General features: G+C 40.3%; 2 protein-coding genes across 4 annotated transcripts in view; one reads left to right on the top strand and one right to left on the bottom strand.

Annotated features, from left to right (window-relative positions):
• VPS13B (vacuolar protein sorting 13 homolog B) overlaps nt 1–24,660 on the bottom strand; it is a 454,077-nt gene that overhangs the window by 65,117 nt on the left and 364,300 nt on the right. For all 3 annotated transcript variants that reach the window (XM_070748103.1, XM_070748104.1, XM_070748105.1), the window contains exons 43-47: nt 23,740–23,901; nt 6,969–7,124; nt 3,400–3,663; nt 1,053–1,136; nt 720–895 (exon numbers count right to left, since the gene is read on the bottom strand). In XM_070748103.1, the coding sequence (XP_070604204.1) occupies nt 720–895; nt 1,053–1,136; nt 3,400–3,663; nt 6,969–7,124; nt 23,740–23,901 (842 nt within the window). The remainder of the gene's footprint in view (nt 1–719; nt 896–1,052; nt 1,137–3,399; nt 3,664–6,968; nt 7,125–23,739; nt 23,902–24,660) is intronic.
• Nucleotides 1–24,660, top strand: part of COX6C (cytochrome c oxidase subunit 6C) — a 336,477-nt gene that overhangs the window by 76,760 nt on the left and 235,057 nt on the right. The gene's annotated exons all lie outside the window — the stretch shown is intronic.

Below are 24,660 nucleotides of genomic sequence, written 5' to 3'. Positions count from 1 at the left end.
TGATCCCGCTATATAGAGCGCTGGTGAGACCACATTTGGAATACTGTGTTCAGTTCTGGAGACCTCACCTACAAAAAGATATTGACAAAATTGAACGGGTCCAAAGACAGGCTACAAGAATGGTGGAAGGTCTTAAGCATAAAACGTATCAGGAAAGACTTAATGAACTCAATCTGTATAGTCTGCAGGACAGAAGGAAAAGGGGGGACATGATCGAAACATTTAAATATGTTAAAGAGCTAAATAAGGTTCATGAGGGAAGTGTTTTTAATAGGAAAGTGAACACAAGAACAAGGGGACACAATCTGAAGTTAGTTGGGGGAAAGATCAAAAGCAACATGAGAAAATATTATTTTACTGAAATAGTAGTAGATCCTTGGAACAAACTTCCAGCAGACGTGGTTGGTAAATCCACAGTAACTGAATTTAAACATGCCTGGGATAAACATATATCCATCCTAAGATAAAATACAGGAAATAGTATAAGGGCAGACTAGATGGACCATGAGGTCTTTTTCTGCCGTCAGTCTTCTATGTTTCTATGTTTCTATCACTGCTTTAGGGTCTGCAAAGTTACCAATAACTATTTGGTGTTCCTTATAAAGCAAGTGGTTGGGAATTATTGATCCAGATTTCCATTTTGTAGATGAAATTGGGAGAATATTGCTGAAATTTAAAAGAAACCTTTAAATCTAACATATTTAAGAATTGCTTTTTACCTGGCTTGAAAAGTTAAGTGATGGATTAGATCTGGTTCTATATTTTGCAGTGTTTTTTCTTGTCCTTTTCCAGGAATTATCTGCATTTCACTCAGACCCAGGTTTCTTTTCTCTAGATGTATAATGATGGGATCTGGAAGATGGCTCCTTATGATAAAAAGAGGGCTGAAAACAATCTATAAAAGTAAAAGAGCAGAACAATGTTGGATGCAGCGTTCCAGCTCAGCCTTCCAGTTATAACAAACTGTCAATAAATCTCTGTTTTAGGGTCAAACTGACCGTATTCAGAACAGGAAGAGTAAGATCAATTTGCACAAGGGGGAAAGTACTCACAATCCGTTGCTGGAGTTGTGACTGGGCTTCCAACGTCAAAACCATGCACCATACATAAATAATAGAACTATTTGATGATGGCACCTGCGGTGAAGGAAAATATATTTATAGAGGTTAATATAGCCTCGTGGAAGTAAGTAACCACAATCAAACAAACTGCAGAGCAGAAAGATCGTTTTCAGCAAGAGATGCAAATTGTTATTTGTAAAGAATGCCTGTTCAGAGTCCAACTAACATTAGAGAAATGGAAGAGGCCACTTAGACTTCAACTGCAAGACTTCGTTGAGCTCAGGAATCTATACTAAAGCATCTGTGGCTGATATCACTTGAGCTTTGGCTCCAACACATCTAATAGAGGGGAACCTTTCTCCCCTCCAGTCTCAAAACATTGACAATACATATTTGTATTTAAAGCCCTACATGGCATTGGACCAGAGTACCTCCAGAACCGCCTGCTACCGCACGAATCCCAGCGACCGATTAGGTCCCACAGAGTTGGCCTTCTCCGGGTCCCGTCGATTAAACAATGTCGTCTGGCGGGCCCCAGGGGAAGAGCCTTCTCTGATGCGGCCCCGGCCCTCAGGAATCAACTCCCCCCGGAGATTAGAACTGCTCCCACCCTCCTTGTCTTTCGTAAACTACTCAAGACCCACCTATATTGCCAGACATGGGGGATTTGAGACATCTTTTCCCCAGGTTCCTTACAATTTATGTTTGGTATGTATGTGTTGTTTGGTTTTAATATGATAGGGTTTTAGTTATTTCTTTTAATATTAGATTTGTGCCACTATAATATTGTTTTTATCATTGTTGTGAGCCGCCCTGAGTCTTCGGAGAGGGGCGGCATACAAATCTAATAAATTATTATTATTATTGTTTAATTTATAAATAATTATCATTTATAATGAGTTATTGCTTAAATATCTTTTTTTCTGTTTCCAAGCCAAATATTTCCCATTCTATACACAGGTATTTAATTTCTGTTAACCCTAAACCTAAACAAACTTTTATTGGTTTCTGTTACATTTGTCTAGCTTAAACATTATTTAATCTTCATCTCTGCCTTTTAGCGTATATCCCACCCAATTTTTTGCCTTTGAATGTTTGAAAAATTCCTTCATCCTTTTATGCAAGTCAGTAATAAAAATGTTGGATTGAATTTGAATCTTGTGGTATATCATGATACACCACAGGATTCAAATCCAATTCAACATACCTCATTCCCACTGGATAATGGATGGCTGATGATCTTTCTGGAGCAAAATATTTAAGCTGTTTATGTAGCACTTAATTGCCTTGCAATTCAGTACACATCTTGCTAACTTGCTAATAAAAATGTGGGGTACATTTCCAAATACATAATCATAGTATATGATGTTTATATATTACCACAATATAATAAAACGTTATCCTATCAAAAAAGAGATGTTAATTTTTTGAAGATTTCTTCTTGATAGCCATGCTTCACATTTTCCCAAATTTCTTAAAGATTTATTATCTGTTGTATACTCTTTCCAGGTATAAACATCACAAATGAGTTAGTTTGTAATTCTTTGGATTTTTTCCCACCCTTTTTGATAATAGGGATAGCACTTGAGCATTTTTAAGGCAAGAATAGCATAATTCTTCCAATGATGTGGCGTTTCAATGGTTCTTCGGGATTTATCAAAGACAATACATTAAAAAGTTGCCAAATTTCATCTTTTCAGTACTACATGGTGAAATTCATCTAGCTCTGAGGATTTAAATTAATTGAAAGTAGCATGTTCCTTGACAAAATTTCTGTCAATCTCAAATTTCAGTCTAGTGCCTTTACTTCACAATTTTTTCAGGTAAAACAACCACTAGTTTGAAAAGATTAAGGAACAAGAATAGTTAATTTTCTCTAACTTTCCTCTTTTCCTATTAGCATTTTATTTTCTTCATTTGAGTAAAATAATTGTTTTATCTTTGTTCAGATTGGAAATGGCACCGCCTACACTATTAACAAATGATTAGGATTAAAAAAACATATAAGTATTAACTCATATGGACGGGAATATTTATAGATTGGGGAGAAAAAGAAGGAAACATTAAGCGATTTGATTCTGTGTGCCGCCTCTATGTTGGTTGAGGCAGGCAGGATTCCCTTGAGTACCATTTGTTGGGGGTCAAGGGAAAGGGAGGGTCTTGCCTTCTCTTTCTGCTCAAGATCCCCATAGACAATTGGTGGGCCACTGTGTGACGCAGAATGCTGGACTCGATGGGCTTTGGTCTGATTCAGCAAGGCTCTTCTTATGTTCTTACGATTCTCAATTTGAGTCTTTCAACACTATACCCACTCCCCCCCAAATATTTGTTTCCATACCTGGATGACTGTGCTGTATTCTGTCAGCTTTGACTCAAGTGGTACATCTCTTGACCAATCTTCATCCCCTTTGGCTTTTACACTCAATTCCGTCAACTCGTTATTTTCTAGAACGTATGATGGTAGTTTCTGCTTGGGTTCAAGGCAATCGAAATGTTCTTTTACAACGGCTTGTCCGTCATGCCCAATATAATGTTGAACAACTTTCAATTCAATACTTTCAGATAGGTAACTACATACAATTTGTCTTCCACAAATAGTTATCTAGATTAAAAACAGAGAAGAGTGTTACATATGAATGCGTTCACATATAGAAAGCTAAAACGCACCTTGCACATCCATTTACATTACAGCAGAGTTCCCCAACTTTTCTGGCTTTGCAGACCAATGGCAGGGGGGAGGGTTCCTTGTGAGTGAAGGACAAGCATGTGCAGCTCCATTTGCATAAGTGGCAGGCATGGACGCCCGTCACTTGTACAAATGGAGCTGCACGTGTGGGCGTGCTACATCTGCAGTGGTCCTGAATGGGCTGTGGCCTAGGTCACGGCTTGGGGTTTGGGGACCCGTGCATTATAGAAGATGCTTGTCGAAAGACAAGAGTGCTCAGATGTGACTATCTTAACCAGTAAACCAATGTCTATTTACCCTGTACTGAAATCAGGCCTTTTATCCACTTGCTCTGATTGGATTTGAATATTTTTTTTCCATATTGTGGAATATCCATTTGTGCAAGTGATAGGCGTCCATGTTGAGCTTTGAGAAATACATATAGAGACAGGGTGGCGCAGCAGGTAGCGTGCAGTATTGCAGGCCACTGAAGCTGACTGTAGATCTGCAGGTCAGCGGTTCAAATCTCACCACGGGCTCAAAGCTGACTCAGCCTTCCATCCTTTCGAGGTGGGTAAAATGAGGACCCGGATTGTGGGGGCAATATGCTGGCTCTGTTAAAAAGTGCTATTGCTAACATGTTGTAAGCCACCCTGAGTCTAAGGAGAAGGGCGGAATAAAAATTGACTGACTGACTGACTGACTGACTGACTGACTAAATAAATAAATAAATAACACATTAAGTAACTTTCCTGTTTTATCCAAATTGGGATACTCTATTTTAAGTTTTGAGTTTAAAATCAGGGTAGGTGAATACAATTACCAGTATAAAATTTTTTAAAAAGCACAATTTGTATTTAACAGTTTGAAACTAAAAAGAAAAATCATATAAAACTAAACCAGCTTCTCTCCAGGCTGACAATGGTTACTCATGCCTTGATGTCATTTTGTCTAGAATACAGTGTTCCCTCGATTTTCGCGGGGGATGCGTTCTGAGACCGCCCGCGAAAGTCGAATTTCCGCGAAGTAGAGATGCGGAAGTAAATACACCATTTTTGGCTATGGACAGTATTACAAGCCATCCCTTAACACTTTAAACCCCTAAATTACCATTTCCCATTCCCTTAACAACAATTTACTCACCATTATCACGGGTATTCACCATTGAATAAGACACTTAGTAATCCTGATATTTATAAACATAATTATTTATTAACAATAAACATTTTTTTTTATTTATTTGCAAAAATTATTAGTTTGGCGATAATGTATGATGTCATTGGGCGGGGAAAAACGTGGTATAGAAAAAAACCCGCTAAGTATTTTTTAATTAATATTTTTTGAAAAACCGTGGTATAGGCTATTCGCGAAGTTCGAACCTGCAAAAGTCGAGGGAACACTGTATAGCAATATGCTCAGAAACATGCTACCAATAGGTTTTAATCCATGCAAGTTGCTACCTGTGATCATATCATACAATGAAATGCCTACAACTGGTTGGTACCTGCTTCCAGGTCTGAATAGAAGTTGTTAGCCTTAATCTTTCAAATCATAAATTGTCTAGAGCAGGGGTAGGCAAAGTTGGCTCTTCTATGACTTGTGGACATCAACTCCCAGAATTCCTGAGCCAATCATGCTAGCTCAGGAATTCTGGGAGTTGAAGTCCACATATCATAGAAGAGCCAACTTTGCCTACCTCGGGTCTAGACTATTATTATCAGAGGGGTCACTTACCGTGTTATGAATTGCCATTTGTTTTATATGCTCAGCAGGCACAGAGTCTGTAGACCAGGGGTGAGTTCCAACTTACCTCGCTGCTGGATCGCTTCGTCCCGTGCCACGTGGCATGCGCACTGCAACCCCTCTCCAAAAAATTCATTAAAAAAACCAAAATGCCCAAAACGAAATGGCGACACATGCGCAGTGCCAAAAACTCAGCTTCTGTGCATGCATAGAAGGAAAAACTGATAGGTTTCCTATTGTTTAACAATTATTCTTATTTCCAGAATCAATGCCTCTATTAGACCATCCACAGAAAGAGGAAAAGGAGTGGCAATAGAGAAAGATGCTTAATGATCACGTTTGAATGGAAAGCATCAAAGCATCTGTTGCTATTGTGCTATTACTAAGCATAATTAGGGTTAACAGTATCCTGAGACAATATGTCTTCAGCTCTGGATGGGTGTCAACAGACTCAAACTCAACCTGGATAAGACGGAGTGGCTGTGGGTTCTGCCTCCCAGGGACAATTCCATCTGTCCGTCCATAATCCTGGGGGTGGAATTATTGACCCCCTCAGAGATGGTCCGCAACTTGGGCGTCCTCCTCGATCCACAGCTCACATTAGAGAACCATCTTTCAGCTGTGGCGAGGGGGGGCATTTGCCCAGGTTCGCCTGGTGCACCAGTTGAGGCCCTATCTGGACCGGGACTCACTGTTCACAGTCACTCATGCCCTCATCACCTCGAGGCTCGACTACTGTAATGCTCTCTACATGTGGCTACCTTTGAAAAGTGTTCGGAAACTTCAGATCGTGCAGAATGCAGCTGTGAGAGCAATCATGGACTTCCCTAGGTATGCCCATGTTACACCAACACTCCGCAGTCTGCATTGGTTGCCGATCACAATTCAAAGTGTTGGTTATGACTTATAAAGCCCTTCATGGCATTGGACCAGAATATCTCCGGGACCGCCTTCTGCCGCACAAATCCCAGCGACCAGTTAGGTCCTACAGAGTTGGCCTTCTCCGGGTCCCGTCGACTAAACAATGTTGTTTGGTGGGACCTAGGGGAAGAGCCTTCTCTGTGGCGGCCCCGATCCTCTGGAACCAGCTCCCTCCGGAGATTAGAACTGCCCCCACCCTCCTTGCCTTTCGCAAACTCCTTAAAACCCATCTCTGTCATCAGGCATGGGAGAATTGAGACATCTCCCCCGGGCCTATACAGTTTATGCATGGTATGGTTGTGTGTATGTTTGCTTTTAATAATGGGTTTTTTAGTGTTTTTAAATTATTAGATTTGTTGTACATTGTTTTATTGTTGCTGTGAGCCGCCCCGAGTCTACGGAGAGGGGCGGCATACAAATCTAATAAGTAAGTAAGTAAGTAAGTAAGTAAGTAAGTAAGTAAGTAAGTAAGTAAGTAAGTAAGTAAATCAATCAATCAATCAATCAATCAATCAATCAATATGGGAATCCTATCTAAAAAGGTTCATATATTGCATGCAAACTTTTTTTTTACTTACTTGTTTTTGTATTCCACTGAGCTGCTGAATCTTGATAATAAGCGAAGCTGTCCTTCCCTTATACTGAATAGTTCTGATAAATGTTCCTGCATTATCTACACTAAATGGCTCAGACCACCGCCAGTTTCCCCAACCTTCAATACAAATATGTAGCAGCTGAAAAGAATAAAAAACAAATAAAGCAGAAATAAACAATAAACATGTTAACTGATGACCCATAATAACCAGTTAACTTTATGGCAAGAAAAAAGTTTTATTGCTGAAAAGGTTCTCATTATGAGAACTGAAAATGTCTATTACCTTTCATTGGAAAAATAAACAAGTTGCATGACCCATGTAATCTAGCATTCGAGGACACCGTAAGTCTTGATAATCATGTGTTTTATATTCCAGAAAGTAAATAAACTTCCAGTTTTGAAAAGAGAATTTCTAAGCATGTTAGCCTATTTTATCAGAGCTAACTTTTACAAGAGGGGAACAGCCTTCCCTATAGTTATTTATGATGATACCCCTTTCTCCAGCCCAAAGAAGGTTACCAAGTTGATGTGTTGTGAACACCAAAAAACACAAATAAAATCAAGGCCCCCCGAAGGAGATAACAACCCCTCTACTTACAGACGGGAGGGCAATGAATCAAGGCTAATGGAGGAACATTTTGAAATTATGCTTTCCATCCAGTGAAGGATGACACTGACCTTTAAAAAGGAGGTAAATGTCTAAATGTTGCAACCCAGTAACTTGCCGGCAATTTTTGGTCCCTTCAGCACAAAACTGAATATAAAATAAACACGTCCAGTACAGTGGGTGGCTTTTGAATGACAAGCGCTAGACCTTGATTACTAACACAAATATACAAGATAATAAGTACCCTGAAGGGGGAAAAAACCATTCTCTGAAACAACTTTGATATTTAAATCTTAGAGCCAAATAGAGAAATAGAACTGCTGTGGCCAAAACCAAAATTACATATAAATAAAGTACAAGGAATAAGAGTTTGGCAAGACATAAGTAGCTAGAAAAACAAAATGCAGTATGATACTGTATATAAAACTAATCTCAGTTATGGTGCAACGCTAAAAAGATAAAATGTTCTGAACTAAGATACAGTGGTACCTCGTGATACGAACCCCTCGTGATATGAACATCTCAAGGTATGAACCCGGGGTTTGGAAATTTTTTGCCTCTTGTTACGAACTTTTTCTGGCTTTCAAACCCACTGCAGATCGCAAAATGGCACTCTGCTGGGCGCCGCCGCCCGGCTGTCACCTTTTAAAACAGCCGTGGGGCTTCTCGTCATTCTCCCGAACCTGAACTTTTTGAGTCCGGGTTCGGGAGGCCGCCGAGAAGCGTCGCTGCCCAGCTGTCACCTTCTGAAACAGCCGGGGGATTCTTTGACGTCACGAAGACGTCCTTCCTGGTCGGCTGAAACGTGGCCTCCAGGAAGGATGTCTTCGTGACGTCAAAGCTCCACCCATGGAATTCCCTACTGGGATTCCCCACCTCCGTTTCAGCCTCCAGATCAGCCAAAACCGCCGCTGCCGATCGCAAAAATGGCACTCTGCCCAATGGCGGCGCCCGGCTGTAACCTTCTGAAACAGCTGGGCGCTTCTCGGTGGCCTCTGGAACCCGAACCCAAACTTTTCCCGAACTTCCGGGTTCAGCGTTCATGAGAACGCCGAGAAGCCCCCCGGCTGTTTCAGAAGGTGACAGCTGGGCGGCGGCGCATCTCAGCGGCCTCCTGAACCTGAAATGTTCGGGTTCGGGTTCAGGAGAACGCCAAGAAGCCCCCGGGCTGTTTTAAAAGGTGACAGCCGGGCGCCGCCGCCCAGCGGAACGCCATTTTGCGATTTTCCCCCCCCCCTTGCACGCATTAATCGCTTTTACATTGTTTCCTATGGGAAACATTGTTTCGTCTTACAAACTTTTCGCCTTACGAACCATCTTCCGGCACTAATTAAGTTCGTAAGATGAGGTATTACTGTATATTGTTATCTCAGGCATTTAGTTAAAATAGTTGCAGTCCCTTAAGTGTATAAGACACTGAGCAGTTTCTGCCATCGTGTTATTCTCACTGTTGTATACTTTACATAGATTTGTGATTTATTTTTGTGCTGAGAACCTCCCAGAGAGGATTGAAATTGGATGGTGACTACGTAAAACACAATGCAATACAATACAATGCAGTGTAGAATATATCTAGCCTGAATGTAGATTATTTCTGTCAGAGAATTCTTTCCACCTTGTATAAACAACTACCTCATTAATCAGCATTGCCAATTAATCTGCTGTCAGTTTTCAACTGGAAGTTTTCAATTTTCAGTTTTCAACAAAACATTGCTTTCTTTTCTAACTTTATGACACAAAAATTATTTGCATTTGGCTTTCTGTGAAAGTTGCAGTTGGTTGCCACTGCGTTAGGTGGATTATTCAAATGAAGTGACAGAGTCCTTTGCACTGTTTAAATCTATGACAGATTAAGATGAAACTAATAGAGTTTGGTAAGATATCTTAAATTAATTGTAAAAGTTAAAAGAAGCCCAGATGTTAGTGAAAAAGCAGATGGTTTGAAATCAGGAAAGTTCAAGACATTCGTGAAAAAGGAATTTACTTTCAAAATGAATTTGTCAGTGGACAATGGAAAAAAAATAGCTTGATTAAAAAAGAAGGCAGAATGGCAGCTCTAGATACACCAAGCAGAATGATAGAAGGCACAGATAAAGAAGACATTCAAATTAGTGTATCCTTACAAGTAGTCTGCTCAATATTGTGAATGTCAACTTCAACAGTCATGAAATTCTTCCTTGCATTAATCCTTTCAACATAAATTGGAAGAAGTAACCCAATTACATCACATTTTAATAATCAGGAAAAACTGTAGAATTCATGTGTTTTCTCTTTAAAAGAAGATTGTCTGTTTAGCTATGAAGTCTCAGATAAGAAACCCAAATCTCCAAACATTTGGATTCCATAGTTTTCTTTGGTCCTTTGTAACTTTAGCAAAGAAGACTGGGATACTTAATGTAGATAATTCCCAGAACAGCTTAACCGGCTGTCAGGCTGCCACCCACTACATGAAAAAAATAACCTTTTTAGATTGGATCACTAACTGTTATGCTAATGCAGTGTCAAGAAGTCCTTATTTTTGTTGTGCAGGTTAAAAAAAATCTAGTGGAAATATTTACAATAAGCTTGCCAAATTGAAATATATAAAGTTAGTAGTAACTTAATTTCAATATTGTTTTTTTTAAAAAAGACAACCTTGATAAAAGCAACCAATTTAGTAATGCTTAAAAGTTTATGAACTCATTTAAAATTGTTTCATTTCTCCACCCACCCACCCACTGAAAAAGTGTAATGTTTTGAATTCATTTATTTAATTGGATTCTGTGTATATAGTTTTAAGACTTGTATGGGGAACACATCATGTTTTAGATCATATTTATACAGAAATATTGAAATTCAAAAATATTCACAAACTTTAAGGTACCACTGTAGTATAAATTCGGAGAGGGGCGGCATACAAATCTAATAAATAATAATAATAATAATAATAATAATAATAATAATAATAATAATAAATTATTATAAAATTGGGAGGGAAAAGCATTCAGGATGGCACATCTACCAATAATAAGAGAATTTCTGCACAAGTCCATACCCAAACATTACTATATCACCCATTTCCTCCCACTTATGACTTTATGACTGTAACCTGTTGCTTGTATCCTTAAGATTTTTATTAATATTGATTGTTTCCTGATTGCTTATTTGACCCCTGTGACAATCATTGTGTTGTACCTCATGATTCTTGACAAATGTATCTTTTTCTTTTATGTAAACTGAGAGCATATGCACCAAAGACAAATTCCTTGTGTGTGCAATCACACTTGGCTATTCAATTCTGATCAGCTCAAAGTTGACTCAACCTTCCATCCTTCTAAGGCCAGTAAATGGAGACCCAGATTATTGGGGGCAATATCCTGAAATTTGTAAACAGCTCAGAGAGTGCGGTAAATGTTGTGGTTCAGCCTGAGTCAGATGAAAGACCAGCTGCGTCTCTGCTGGCTCCATGCCCGGGGGAGGATGAGAGCGAAGAGGAATGTGACGAGGAAGAGGGGCCTGGGAGCCCTGGGGAGGGGCTCTCTCCAGCAAGTAGCTTGGAGTCTCTAGAGTCATTGGATGACGAGGCACAAGCTGTCATTGATATGCGACAGAGACGCATAGATCAAAGAAGGCAGCAACTGAATAGATATTATCAGCGTTGAATGAGGAACACCAGGGCTTTGGCGTGGTCCTCATTAGCAGGGAAGGGTTTATAAGGCAGGCAAACTCTTTCGACAGTGTGGAGTGTTATCTGAGTGGAATTGCTGTAATCTGCGTTGTCTCTCAGCATTTCTGTTCCTGGCTCGTGGCCCAGCAGTCTTCAAGACCCGTGGGAGGTTTGTGCCTGTTAGCAACAGCCTCGTTTATCATCAAGGATCCTGTGTTTTTGTATGGACAATTGCCTTTGTGTATCTGTTTGGAGTTCCAGTGTTTTCCTGACTTGTAAGGACATTTTCTGTTGGTTATTTTTCTCTTTCTCATTATAAAACTGTGTTTGGATTCAACCGGTGTGTCTGGCTTATCTTTTTGGGTTGGTCATAACTTCCGGAGTGACCCAGACAGAACAGTAAAGAACTATAGAGTAGTATATAAGTTTAAGTGCTGTTGCTATTATCCTAACAGCATTATTATTATTTATTAGATTTGTATGCCGCCCTTCTCCGAAAACTCCAAAAATTTCCAGAGACAAGGAAGCAGTGTACATTATAGTTTTATACACCAGTTCTTAAGTATGAAGCTGAGCAGAATCGTACACAGGTAATAGAATAGAATAGAATAGTATAGAATTTTATTGGCCAAGTGTGATTGGACACATAAGGAATTTGTCTTGCAATCCTCAATTTACAACTGTAACAGAGCCTACCCATTACAGTTGTAAGTTGCGACAATAGTAAAACAGATCATCACATGACCTGCCCAGTTTTATGACCTTTTGTTTGCAGTGGCTGTTAAGTGAATCCATTGTTCATTTAACAGTGCAGGAAATCGAGAACCAGAGTTACTCAAAGAAGTACAAGTTTATTTAATGATAACTGTAAATAAGAATCTGAACTACTAACTGTTAAGGCAAATTGGTGGTAGATAAATGGAATTCAAGCTGGGCTAGATTTAGATCTCTTGTGGGCATGAAGGGACTCCAAACTGATGATTCACTTGACCCCTTCCTTGGGCTCAGTCTGGTCATCTCCTACAGTGCTTTTGTTAAGCACCAGAAGTAAACATTTTCAAACAAAAATAAGCAGTCTTAGGTCAAGGTCTACCTGGACTCAAGAAGCATCTTGAGTATCATGGACATCAGAATACGTGACAGTCTCAATCATGGTAAGTGTGGTAGATATATTATCTGCTAGAGAAGTACAGTTTGAACAATATAGTGATATGTTTATAAGATAAGCATAAAAAGAATAAAGGGAAAACAGTAATTCTGATAATTATCTTTTTAACCATATGTACTCAATAAAATGTGCAGCTGTTTTCCAAAATATGGGATTCTAAAATTCTATCTTCTATTTATTGCTGTTTTAAGTAGCTATTAAACAAAGTATTTACTTCCAAATCCCATAATTTGATTCTTTGACTAAATTTACATCTGAAACAAATATGTCTTGAGGTTTTAGCTGTATACCACTGAGGCAAAACCAAAGGAATTTTAAGCCTCTTTTTATTTATTTTTATTATGTACTTTAAATGGGCAATTATAATACTTCTCAACTATAATCAGCAAAATAACAATTAAGTCTCTAGATGATGCAAATGTTAATGAAATCCAACTCTTTGAAAACTATTCATTTTCATTAAAAGGACTGCTTTGCCATACCTTAAGAAAACATTTTTGCAAGGTTAAATAAAATATTTTATGGCAATCGCTGCTGCTTAGTGCCTCTGTAACAAGAAACATGAGACATAGGTTTTCCTTCCCAATAAGAGAGTGTGGTATTTGAGACCTGATCCTAACTCATTTTATTCCCAAGTGTGAGTTGAACAAGTCAAATATGAACTAATGCCTAGAGGAACTTTTCTGACTCCGAAATATGGATTATTTCATATTTCACATTTATCTTAAAATCTGCTCCCAGAGTTCTTAAAATTCACTAACTTGGCAAGTTGAGAATTATCATGAGGAATGAAATAGCTTCAAAATGATGAAGTCATCTCACATTCCATTAAACTGACACTTGCATGGTTTGTCCACAGTTGGGCACTATTCCGACCTCCAGAGAATTTATTTATTTATTTATTTATTTTGTCCAATACACAATAAGGGTTTTAGTGGGTATATATCTATATAAATATATTTTTATTTATTTATTTTATTATTTTTATTTATTGGATTTATATGCCGCCCCTCTCCGAAAACTCGGGGCGGCTAACAACAGTCATGAACAATGTACAGTAAAAATCCAATACTAAAAAAACTAACTTAAAACCCCTTAATATATAAAACCAGCATACGTACAAACATACCATACATACAGTTGTATCAGCCTAGGGGGAGAAGAAGTCTTAATTCCCCCATGCCTGGCGGCAGAGGTGGGTTTTGAGTAGCTTACGAAAGGAAAATACATGATGAAAGTTATAGAGGAGATACTCATAGTAAAATATATCTAAGAAATAATAGAAAAGAAGGTATAGTAATAGAACATATCAATGAAAGAATAGAAGAAGAGATATAGGAATAGAAGAAAGGTATAGGAGATATAGGAGAGCAATAGGACAGGGGACGGAAGGCACTCTAGTGCACTTGTACTCGCCCCTTACTGACCTCTTAGGAATCTGGATTGGTCAACCGTAGATAATCTAAGGGTAAAGTATTGGGGGTTTGGGGATGACACTGGAGTCCGGTAATGAGTTCCACGCTTCGACAACTCGGTTACTGAAGTCATATTTTTTACAGTCAAGTTTGGAGCGGTTAATATTAAATTTAAATCTGTTGTGTGCTCTTGTGTAGTTGTGGTTGAAGCTGAAGTAGTCGCCAACAGGCAGGACGTTGCAGCATATGATCTTGTGGGCAATACTTAGATCTTGTTTAAGGCGTCTTAGTTCTAAACTTTCTAGGCCCAGGATTGAAAGTCTAGTCTCGTAGGGTATTCTGTTTCGAGTGGAGGAGTGAAGGGCTCTTCTGGTGAAGTATCTTTGGACATTTTCAAGGGTGTTAATGTCTGAGATGCGATATGGGTTCCAAACAGATGAGCTGTATTCGAGGATGGGTCTGGCAAAAGTTTTGTAAGCTCTGGTAAGTAGTGTGAGATTGCCAGAACAGAAACTATGTAGGATTAGGTTTACAACTCTTGAAGCCTTCTTGGCTATATTGTTGTAGTGGGCTTTGGCACTTAAATCTTTTGTTACTAGTATACCAAGGTCTTTAACCGAGTGGGGATTAAGCAAAAGAGTTTGGAAAATGCCACAATATAATATGTCTATACCAAAGTCCCAATGAATTTGTATTAATCCTGGATACTTACAAGTGAATGCTATTGAAAGATTAAGATAGGTTAAAAATTAAAGCAACAACTTTGCTCTTCTAGTCCCCCAGATAACAAGCTATTTGACATTTGTACAAACTACTTTTTCAAAATAGCCACACAAATTACACAATGCAGGTGTAGCTTTAGAAGAAAAAAGAGGACTGTATTGAACCAAATTCCTATGTTTCCCAATAGATCCCGTCAACTTCACAATTTTGGTATTGTTGTGGTTAGCTCTGACCCAGCTCCTGCCCCAAGGACTGTGGGTGTGGGGGAGACATCCACATGCTGCAGGCCTGTTTTGCCCCCGGCGGAATCTGATGATGAAGGCTCCTCTGACCAAGAAGACATGCGTGACAGGGAGGAGGAGAGTGGGGCAGACAGCTCAGAAGGAGATCAATTATCTAGCTCCTCCTTGGATTCAGAACAAGAGTTAATGATACAGCCACGCATGTGGAGAGCGATGCAAAGGCAACAACAACTGAGAGATTATTATCAAAGAAAATGAGGCCACCTGTGGTTGGCTGGGACTGTGGTAATTAGTGAGGCTGTTATAAAGAGCAGCCTGTGGGTTTGGCCATTGTGGAGGATTATCTGATCGTTTGTTGAGTTTCATGACTGCTTTACTGACTTTGATTTTTTGTGTGCTGATTTTTCCCTGCTTTGAAACTAAACCAGAGCAAAGTGTGTTTCACTTTGTGAAAGAAGGACTTTGAATTGCCTCACAGCTGCAAGCTAAGTATCACAGGACTGATAAGGGACTTGTATAAATTACCAGTTTGTTTGGAGATGAGTGCTCTTTGCTATACCAAAAGGGGGCTTAGTTTAAGTGAATTTTCATTATAAAGAACATTGTTTTGAATTTTCAAACGTGTGTGTGTCTGAAATTTGTACCTGTGAATTTTTGGGAGGATTCTACCAGAGAGCCCGACAGAACAGGTATCAAGGGAGAAGTAATAAAATATCAATGGAACGATAATAATAAGGAATATTACGGAACCCATTAACTTAATAATTACCAGAATATTGGGTTTCAGGAAGCCAAGCATTTTAGGGTTATTGATGATAGATAATGCTCCAATGCTGTTTGGCTTTTCTTCCCTTTTGGCCTCAACCAAATGTGTGCTACAAGAGTCCATGGGAGTGTCACAAGGAAGAAATGCTCACCAGAAAGAAGTTATATAAGGGGCTCTTACAATTTCCAGCTACGTCCCTCCCCCTCTGTCCCTGTTCAGTTTGCCTAGAAGAGAAAGGTAAGTATAAATGCAGGAAGCGGAAAATCCATTTCAAAGTTATGAATGCCCTCTGAAGAACAGTACAATTTCTCCCCTGAAACTATGTTATTTGTTTAGCAAGAAATTTCAACAAGTTGAAAGGATTGCAGAATGGCCAGTGTTGTGCCTACGCACAAAAAGGGCAGTAGAGAAGAAGCTGGTAACTACATGCCAATTAGCTTGACATCAGTTATAGTTAAAATGATGGAGACTCTACTCAAAAAGAGGATAAATCAGCACCTAAAAAACAATAACTTTTTGGACCCAAATCAGCATGGCTTTACTGAAGGCAAATCATGTCAGACTAATCTCATTGATTTCTTTGACTGTGTCACAAAGGTGTTGGATGAAGGTGGCGCTGTGGATATTGCCTATCTGGACTTCAGCAAAGCCTTTGATACGATTCCACATAAAGACCTGATAGATAAATTAGTGAAGATTAGACTTAATTCCTGGATAGTTCAGTGGATTTGCATCTGGCTGAAGCGTAGACCTCAGAGAGTTATTGTTAATGGCGAGTATTCTGAGCAGAGACAGGTTACAAGCGGTGTGCCACAAGGGTCTGTTCTGGGTCATATTCTTTTTAATATGTTTGTGAGTGATATAGGGGAAGGTTTGGTAGGGAAGGTTTGCCTATTTGCCGATGACTCCAAAGTGTGCAATAGGGTTGATATTCCTGGAGGCGTCTGTAATATGGTAAATGATTTAGCTTTACTAGATAAATGGTCAAAGCAATGGAAACTGTAGTTTAATGTTTCCAAATGTAAAGTAATGCACTTGGGGAAAAGGAATCCTCAATCTGAGTATTGCATTGGCAGTTCTGTGTTAGCAAAAACTTCAGAAGAGAAGGATTTGTGACAGTCTCAAAATGGGTGAGCAGTGTGGTCGGGCGGTAGGAAAAGCAAGTAGGATGCTTGGCTGCATAGCTAGAGGTATAACAAGCAGGAAGAGAGAGATTGTGATCCCGCTATATAGAGCACTGGTGAGACCACATTTGGAATACTGTGTTCAGTTCTGGAGACCTCACCTACAAAAAGATATTGACAAAATTGAACAGGTCCAAAAACGGGCTACAAGAATAGTGGAAGGTCTTAAGCATAAAACGTATCAGGAAAGACTTAATGAACTCAATCTGTATAGTCTGGAGGACAGAAGGAAAAGGGGGGAAATGATCAAAACATTTAAATATGTCAAAGGGTTAAATAAGGTTCAGGAGGGAAGTGTTTTTAATAGGAAAGTGAACACAAGAACAAAGGGGCACAATCTGAGGTTAGTTGGGGAAAAGATCAGAAGCAACATGAGAAAATATTATTTGACTGAAAGAGTAGTAGATCCTTGGAACAAACTTCCAGCAGATGTGGTAGATAAATCCACAGTAACTGAATTTAAACATGCCTGGGATAAACATATATCCATCCTAAGATAAAATACAGAAAATAGTATAAGGGCAGACTAGCTGGACCATGAGGTCTTTTTCTGCCGTCAGTCTTCTATGTTTCTATGTCTTGTTTAAAGTACTTTAAAATACCGTCTGTCTTTTTTTTTGGCCTCTGAAAACTTTTATTGTTTCATTTTAGATCCCTAACATGTGCAGTTAACTTCTATTATTGAAAAGTGGATATCTCATAGTCACATAGATAATAAAAGCCACAAAACTCTGCAATACTATGCAGTTGAAATAGATAAATTAACAATAGAGATAAAAGATAAAGACGAGTCAGAATATTATAAATGTTGGAATAAGTTTTGTTTCGGTTGGGGATACACACATACACAAACAACTAAATTAAATATTAGGAATTAAAAGAAAAATAGGATCAGTCAAAAGTGTAACAAAGGAGATACAGTACCTGTTAAATACTCTGTTTATGCCTGAGGTAACTGTTTCTAGGGAAGTTATGCTAATCGTCAGCTCCTGATTGGCTAAGGCGCTGACAGCTTGTTTTGGGCGGGAGAAAAAATAGTTTAAATACAGCCGGTTTTCCATTGCCCAGCTGAGACGCGTTCCAGCTGATTGTCACTTGCAAAAAGAGCTTAATAAAGAACCGTCTCGTAGCTGTGTCTCAAGACTCTTCACCTGGCGACGAGAGAAGAACGAACCTACGCTTGCTGAAATGGAATCCCTGGCCGTCGGGAGAGCGCCCGAATACTTCGACCCGGAGAAGTCTACCTGGGATGCCTACCTCGCTAAATTCGACGTTTTCCTCGAGGCTGCCGGCATGAGAGACGCCGTCGACGATCCGAAGAGAGCGATTTTCCTTAACTACTGTGGGGCGGAGATGTTCGACCTCGCACAGACACTCACCGACCCAGCGCCAGCGAATTCGGTTTCCTGGGACGCTTTGAAGACGAAGCTTTCGGCTCACTTCAAGCCAACAAAGCCAGCGATCGTCTACAGGCACCAATTCTCAAGAATGGGCCAGTTGGAATCCGAGAGCGTCAACCAATTTGCTACGCGCCTACGAACCGTGCTGTCAAAATGCCGTTTCGAGAACCCGGATAGATGCTCTCATCTTCGGTATGCGAAATGCAACCGTCAGAAACAAACTTCTTACTGAGGAAGAACCTTCCCTGCAACAAGTCATCAAGCTCGCTCAAACAGCCGAAGTGGCTGACTCTGCGGCAAAAGAGCTGAAACAAAACGACAAGCAGGAAGTCGTAGCCCACATCTCCTCTCCTACTCCGCAGACCGACTCTGCAAATGCAATCAAGCCATCAACCAACTCTGAAAACGACTGCTGTTTTATCCGGCAAGCTTTTAATCGACCCTTCAAGCAATCTCAACAATCTCTTCCTTGTTCTGGCTGCCGAGGCAACCATTCCCGTCACCGTTGCCCATTCCGAGATTCTAATTGCCACCGATGTGGTCGCCGAGGGCATATCGCAGAGGCTTGCCGAGCCTCCCTTCCGGAGGAAGCTTTCTCAACTCCACGGGCTCCACGCTTTCAAAATCAACCGCGCGAAAACAAGCCATTTAAATCTTCGAGTCGCTACAATTACTCCAACTCTAACCGCGACTACTTAGGAGGTAACAGGGCAATTTCAATTAATAACACTGTAACTGCTAACAGATCTAAAATTAACATTTCTTTACTGTTAAATTCTCAACCTTGCCAGATGGAACTAGACACAGGTTCTAGCTATAGCATTATGCCATGGTCTAAGGTCAAAATGTATATGCCTCATGTTAACAAAACTGATTTATTGTATTCTGATGTACTTATTAAGGATTTTCAAGGGAAAATTATACCTGTTCTAGGCCTGTTAACTGTTCCAATTGTACACAAGAAATTTGCAGCTACCCTACCTTTACTAGTAGTGTCTGGACCCACCCACTCACTTTTGGGATTAGACTGGATGTCTCCCCTTGGAATAGAGATATCTGGCGTTCACAGAATATCTAATCCTATGGTTCCAGATTTTGTCAAAGAGTTTCCTGATGTATTTAGTCCAACTTTGGGATCTTATAAAGGGCCCCCTATTTCATTCTCCATTGATCCTAGTGTTCCTCCTATCCGCTTAAAACCACGTAGGGTCCCCTTGCCTTTGCTTCCTAAACTTGATGCAGAACTTGATAAGCTCATTCATCAGGGTATTTTGGTCCCTGTGGACCAAGCTCCATGGGAAACCCCAATTGTGACTCCTCTTAAGCAGGATGGCTCCCTACGAGTCTGTGCAGACTATAAGTCCACTCTAAATAAGGCTTTGAAGCATCATCCCTACCCCATTCCTGTAGTGCAGCATTTACTCCATTCCCTTGGGGAGGGTAACCTGTTTGCAAAGATTGACCTCGCCCAGGCTTACCAGCAGCTCCCCGTAGACTACCCTACCTCTTTAGCCCAGACTATTGTTACCCATAGGGGTGCTTTCAGATGCACCCGCTTACAGTTCGGGGTCAGTGTGGCACCTGGAATTTTTCAGAGTTTTATGGAGCGTTTATTAATAGGAATTAAGGGAACCTTGCCTTATTTTGATGATATCCTTATTTCGGGGAAGGATCAGACCCAACTAAACTCAAGAATACGGCAGGTGTTAACTAGGCTAAGAGACAAGGGGCTTAAAGTTAAACCTGGGAAATGTGTTTGGGGTACACAGTGTGTCCAATTTTTAGGATATAACATAGATGGCGAAGGAATCCATCCTACATGCGATAAAGTCAAAGCAATACAAGAGGCCCCAGAGCCTAAAAATAAGACTGAACTCCAGACCTTCTTAGGCCTCCTTAACTTCTACTCTGTTTTTTTAAAGCAGAAGGCCACAGCGGCAGAACCACTACACCGTCTATTGCAGAAAGAAGTTCCATGGAGTTGGGGGAACAGTGAGAGTAAAGCCTTTTCTCAAATTAAAAACCTTTTAACATCCAAAAGTGTAGTGGTACAATACAGTACTTCACTTCCTGTACGCCTCACCTGTGATGCTTCACCTTATGGAGTGGGTAGTGTTTTGGCTCACGTGCTGCCTAACGGCACTGAGGCCCCCATAGCGTTTTTCTCTAAAACTCTATCTAGCGCAGAAAGGAATTACAGTCAACTTGACAGGGAAGCTCTGGCATTAGTCGCAGGAGTTAAAAAGTTCCATCATTATATTTTTGGTAGACATTTTGAATTAATTACAGATCATAAGCCATTATTAGGACTCCTAGCCCCTGACAAGCCAACTCCACCTTTCATGTCCCCACGATTGATTAGATGGGCCATTTTTTTATCTGCTTATGATTATACCTTAACTCACAGGGGAGGGACTACTATTAACCATGCGGACGGCCTTAGCAGATGTCCTATTCCTGAGTTAGTACAAGACCCTGCCCCCTCGGCAGACGTCCTACTCATTGAGTTAGAGGATAAACCCCTGACTACTGCCACGGAAGTGGCTGAACATACTAAACAGGACCCTATTCTTATGAGAGTAATAAATTGTGTGCTACGGGGGTGGGATGCTGATTGTCATGGGCCAGACATGGTGGATTTCAAAAGCAAAAGGCTGGAATTATCAATTGTTAAAGGTTGTTTATTATGGGGTGACCGGGTCATCATTCCCAAAACATTGAGACAAAAAGTGTTAAAAATGCTGCATGTGGGACATCCTGGTATTGTAAGGATGAAGGGTTTGGCAAGGGGCCATTTTTGGTGGCCCGGACTCGATTCTGAAATTGAGAGATGGGTGGCTAGGTGTGACCCCTGTCAGGAGTCTAGGCCAAGACTCCCTAAAACCACTCCAATGGATTGGGACCAACCAAAAGGGCCTTGGTCCCGCATTCACATAGATTTTGCTGGCCCCATTCAAACTAAGTATTTCCTAGTAGTGGTTGATGCATTATCTAAATGGGTTGAGATTATTGTCCTGCCTAACATTACAACATGTGCTACCATAAGAGCTTTGCGTCATTTGTTTGCCACACATGGTTGCCCAGATGTATTGGTTTCTGACAATGGGCCCCAGCTGACTTCCAGGCAATTTGAAATGTTCCTGGACCAATTAGGAATCAGGCATGCGCTCATATCTCCATTTTCCCTGTGGGCTAATGGATTGGCTGAGAGGTATGTGCGTGTTGCCAAGGAAGCTTTAAGAAGGGCTGGCCCAGGGGAAGTGCAAGAGCACTTAGATGAATTTCTATTGGCCCAACATATAACCCCAAATGCCACAAGTCAAAGAAGCCCTGCTGAAATTCTTATGGGCAGGAAACTCAGGTCTACCTTAGATAGATTGCACCCCATGTACTGTACAACTAATGTTATGCCTGTTGATTCTGAGAGACACTTGTTTATTGGCCAGTGTGTATTTGCTAAAAATTTCGACAAAGGCCTTAATTGGCTCAAAGGGACTGTGCTGCAACAAAAAGCTCCAAAAACTTTTGAAATATTGCTACACGATGGCCGAGTATGGACTAGGCACATCGACCATCTACGAAAATGCCTTGAAACCGAGCCGAACACGACTGCCGAAATTGCAACAGGGAGCAACGCGACACCAGCCGAAATCGATTTAAAAATGGACTCACCACTTCGTTGCAGCTCGCCCAGCCCATCGACCTCCCCTTCGACAGCCGAGGCTATGGTGGTGCCCACTTGTTCTTTTCCCGACACCGGAGCCCAGCTAGGCCCACTGGGAGTCTCAGAAGGAACCAACGCTCCGACATCCTTCCTCGCCAACAGCGGAGATCCTAATGAACTGCGCAGGTCAGCCAGGACAATACAAAGACTGCAGCGATTGGCTGACTATGTCACATGGCTCTCTGTGTAATTGTATGTTTTTTTTTATCTAAAAAGGGAGGGGTGTTAAATACTCTGTTTATGCCTGAGGTAACTGTTTCTAGGGAAGTTATGCTAATCGTCAGCTCCTGATTGGCTAAGGCGCTGACAGCTTGTTTTGGGCGGGAGAAAAAATAGTTTAAATACAGCCGGTTTTCCATTGCCCAGCTGAGACGCGTTCCAGCTGATTGTCACTTGCAAAAAGAGCTTAATAAAGAACCGTCTCGTAGCTGTGTCTCAAGACTCTTCAGTACCTATGTAAGATCTATGTATAATATAAAGTATTTAATATTTAGAATAATAGTAATAATGGGTAATATGGAAATATCACAATAGGAAATAAGAAACAGGACTGCCACACATTGTCTAAAGTTTTTAAATGTTTGTCTATGTACGTTTATATTGAAATAAAGAAAACTTTATAATTTAAAAAATTAAAAATAAAACAATATGCAGTCCTCTCCAAACATTTTAACTATGCCCAATCAGGATGGTTTGTATTTCATTGCTTGTGGAAGACTTCAACTGTCCTTCCAGATTTTTAACAAGCCAAATAACATTCTGCAGTTAGCTGGGCAGTCTTACTTCCTGAAGTTCTAAAAAAATGATGGCAGAAAGACAAGTGGAAAAAGCACTTTTCACTTTAAAAAGGTTAAAAAGTCCTGATCATGATTGGCTAGGTTTTACTGCAGTTTAAAAAGAGACAGAAACCGCTATAAAAAGAAATGTTATTTCAAAGGGGAAAGATTAATGTGAAAACACTACTTCCACATGAGCAAAAATCATAGAGAAAGATAGAGGTTTATCAATTATACTGGCCATAATATGCCGATTATCCCCCTCCCCCCCACTTTAAATTGCTTTTTGCAATAGATAATCTATAGCAGATTAAATTTTAAAGAGCTTCTTTTGCTTTTTTTAAAAAAGTGAACCCAGCATGGTTATTCTACAGTAAATATATATTAAGTCCAGGTTTCTGTGATTGACCTTAGCCGCTGCACTCAATTTACAAATCATACAGATAATTATATCTATGATATGCTACACATCCTCTTGCTGAGGAAGACCTCTTCCTACTAAGGAAGAGGAAAAAAATAGAGATAACTGTTTTCCCCAAATTATCGTATTTTCTCACTCCAAATTGCACTGTCAATTGTATTGTCTTATGTCAACAGAAGGTTTGTGCTCACATTGTTAGGATTAACATCCCAAAAGCTGAAGACGTTTGCTTTCTCTGAAGCCCAATGAATTATTTATGTGCTCACATACAGAAGCCTAAATTTCTTTTTTTAAAAAAATAAAAAATTGGACCGCATGTGAGAGCAGAGCAGTGTTTCTCAGTCTTGGCAAGGTTAAAATGTATGGATCTTTAACTCACAGCATGCTGGCTGGGGAATTCTGGGAGTTGAAGTCCACACATCTTCTAGTTGCCAAGATTGAGAAAACATTGCTGCATTAGCTCCAAACCCGAATGAAATACAGTATAAACATTTCTGGGTTTGCTCATCCTTTTTGTTTATCTCTTCTGTCTTGCAGTTTAAGCATGGACTTTTGCATGAAATCTGGGAAGACAGGAGAATGCATGAATTCTCTCCCACCTCCAAAAACTTAAATTGAATTATTTCAACACTTTCCATTTTTAACAACAGTTGCAACTCTTGCGCTTGTATGGCATACATACCTGTGGGGACTTGTGAGAGCGCCAGCTGTATTGGTGACTATGAAGACTCTCCAGCAAAACATTTTCATCTGTGTCTACCTGGCCAAATCGCAGTGTCTCCTGTGTGTCATTACAGATTACAAAGGGGCTAAAGACTAGCTCTTCTGCCTCAGGGCATTGATTCTGAAAGAAAAAGAATAGAACACCAAACAAGCTTCAGAATAATTCCAGGATATTTGGCAACTATCTGCCCAATGGTGAAAATTTTAATGTTTTCGCTAGCATAAGCATTCCTACAAAGCATTTTCTCATAACAGAAATACCAGAATCATTGATGGATCCCAAAATGTTTATCCATTTATATACAGTGATACCTTGTCTTACGAACTTAACTGGTTCCGGGACGAGGTTCGTAAGATGAAAAGTTGGTAAGATGAAACAATGTTTTCCATAGGAATCAAGCGATTAATGCGTGCAAGCCCAAAACTCACCCCTTTTGCCAGCCGAAGTGCCCGTTTGTGCGCTGCTGGGATTCCCTTGAGGCTCCCCTCCATGGGAAACCCCACCTCCGGACTTCCGTGTTTTTGCGATGCTGCAGGGGAATCCCTGCAGGGGAAACCCAGCAGCGCAAAAACGGGCGCTTCGCTGGCAATAGAAGTCCGGAGGTGGGGTTTCCCAGCGAGGGGAGCCTTCGGCTGACAACGGAAGTCCGGAGGCGGGGCATCCCAACGGTGGCGGCTTGGGTTCGTAAGGTGAAAATAGTTCGGAAGAAGAGGCAAAAAAATCGTAAACCCTGGGTTCGTATCTCGAAAAGTTTGTATGACGAGGGGTTCGTAAGTTGAGGTATCACTGTATCTTCAATTGCTAGCACAAACAAATAACAAAACAAGCAAATTGCAATTTTAAAAATATTTAATATATGTTGTAGACATGTGAACAAAC

The sequence above is a fragment of the Erythrolamprus reginae genome, chromosome 3 (genome assembly GCF_031021105.1).
Source record: "Erythrolamprus reginae isolate rEryReg1 chromosome 3, rEryReg1.hap1, whole genome shotgun sequence".
NCBI lineage: Eukaryota > Metazoa > Chordata > Lepidosauria > Squamata > Dipsadidae > Erythrolamprus > Erythrolamprus reginae.
Note: the sequence above shows the minus strand (reverse complement) of the source record. Positions and strands in the feature narration are given on the sequence as shown.